We start from the raw sequence: 736 nt of genomic DNA on the forward strand, positions 1-736 counted from the left end.
CCTCCAGGCCCGGGGAGCCCCCCAACCCCCACCACCCCCACCACCACCACCCGCTGTCGGTGGACGCGCGGCGGGAGCACGAGCGCGGGGCGCACCTGGACGAGCGCGAGCGCCTGCACGTGCTCCGCGAGGACTACGAGCACCCGCGGCTCCACGCCGTGCACCCCGCCTCCCTGGACGGACACCTGCCGCACCCCGGCCTCATCGCGCCCGGCCTGCCCAGCATGCACTACCCACGCATCAGCCCCACCACGGGCCACCAGAACGGACTGCTCAACAAGACGCCCCCGACGGCGGCGCTCAGCGCGCCTCCGCCGCTCATCTCCACGCTGGGGGGCCGCCCCGTGTCACCCCGGAGGACTACCCCTCTGTCCGCGGAGATCAGGGAGCGGCCGCCCTCCCACACGCTGAAGGACATCGAAGCCCGGTAAGGAGAGGACGGGACGGGATGAGGAGGAAGAGAGACCGCGGCCGCAGGCGCCAGACTCGAGAGAGCGTGCGGGGAGAGGTCCCGCGTCTCGACCGACGCAGACGGGGCGGGGGGAGCCCCCAGCACTCCCCCTTGTAAAAAGTGTATAGACTCAGTGCAGATTTTGAAATGTTTTTGTATATTCTATGTTGAAATTTTTCAGATCTTTTAGCCGATTCGTATGTTCTCATGTCTCCCCACTCTTTTGGTTTCTCGTATAAAACTTTTTGATTCGAACCAAAACAGTGAAGATGACAACACACATAA

At 64.3% G+C, this 736-nt stretch overlaps 1 protein-coding gene across 1 annotated transcript in view; it reads left to right on the plus strand.

The window, feature by feature from the left end:
* LOC103086590 (autism susceptibility gene 2 protein) overlaps nucleotides 1-446 on the plus strand; it is a 1,147,884-nt gene extending 1,147,438 nt beyond the window's left edge. The window contains 1 exon segment of the mRNA XM_082931398.1: nucleotides 1-446. This exon segment is cut by the window's left edge and continues 805 nt beyond it. Within this exon segment, the coding sequence (XP_082787524.1) occupies nucleotides 1-411 (411 nt within the window). The 3' untranslated portion in view covers nucleotides 412-446.
* The last annotated feature ends 290 nt before the right edge of the window (nucleotides 447-736 follow it).

This window comes from Lipotes vexillifer, unplaced genomic scaffold (genome assembly GCF_000442215.2).
Source record: "Lipotes vexillifer unplaced genomic scaffold, Lipotes_vexillifer_v1.1 scaffold1331, whole genome shotgun sequence".
NCBI classification, from domain to species: Eukaryota; Metazoa; Chordata; class Mammalia; order Artiodactyla; family Lipotidae; genus Lipotes; species Lipotes vexillifer.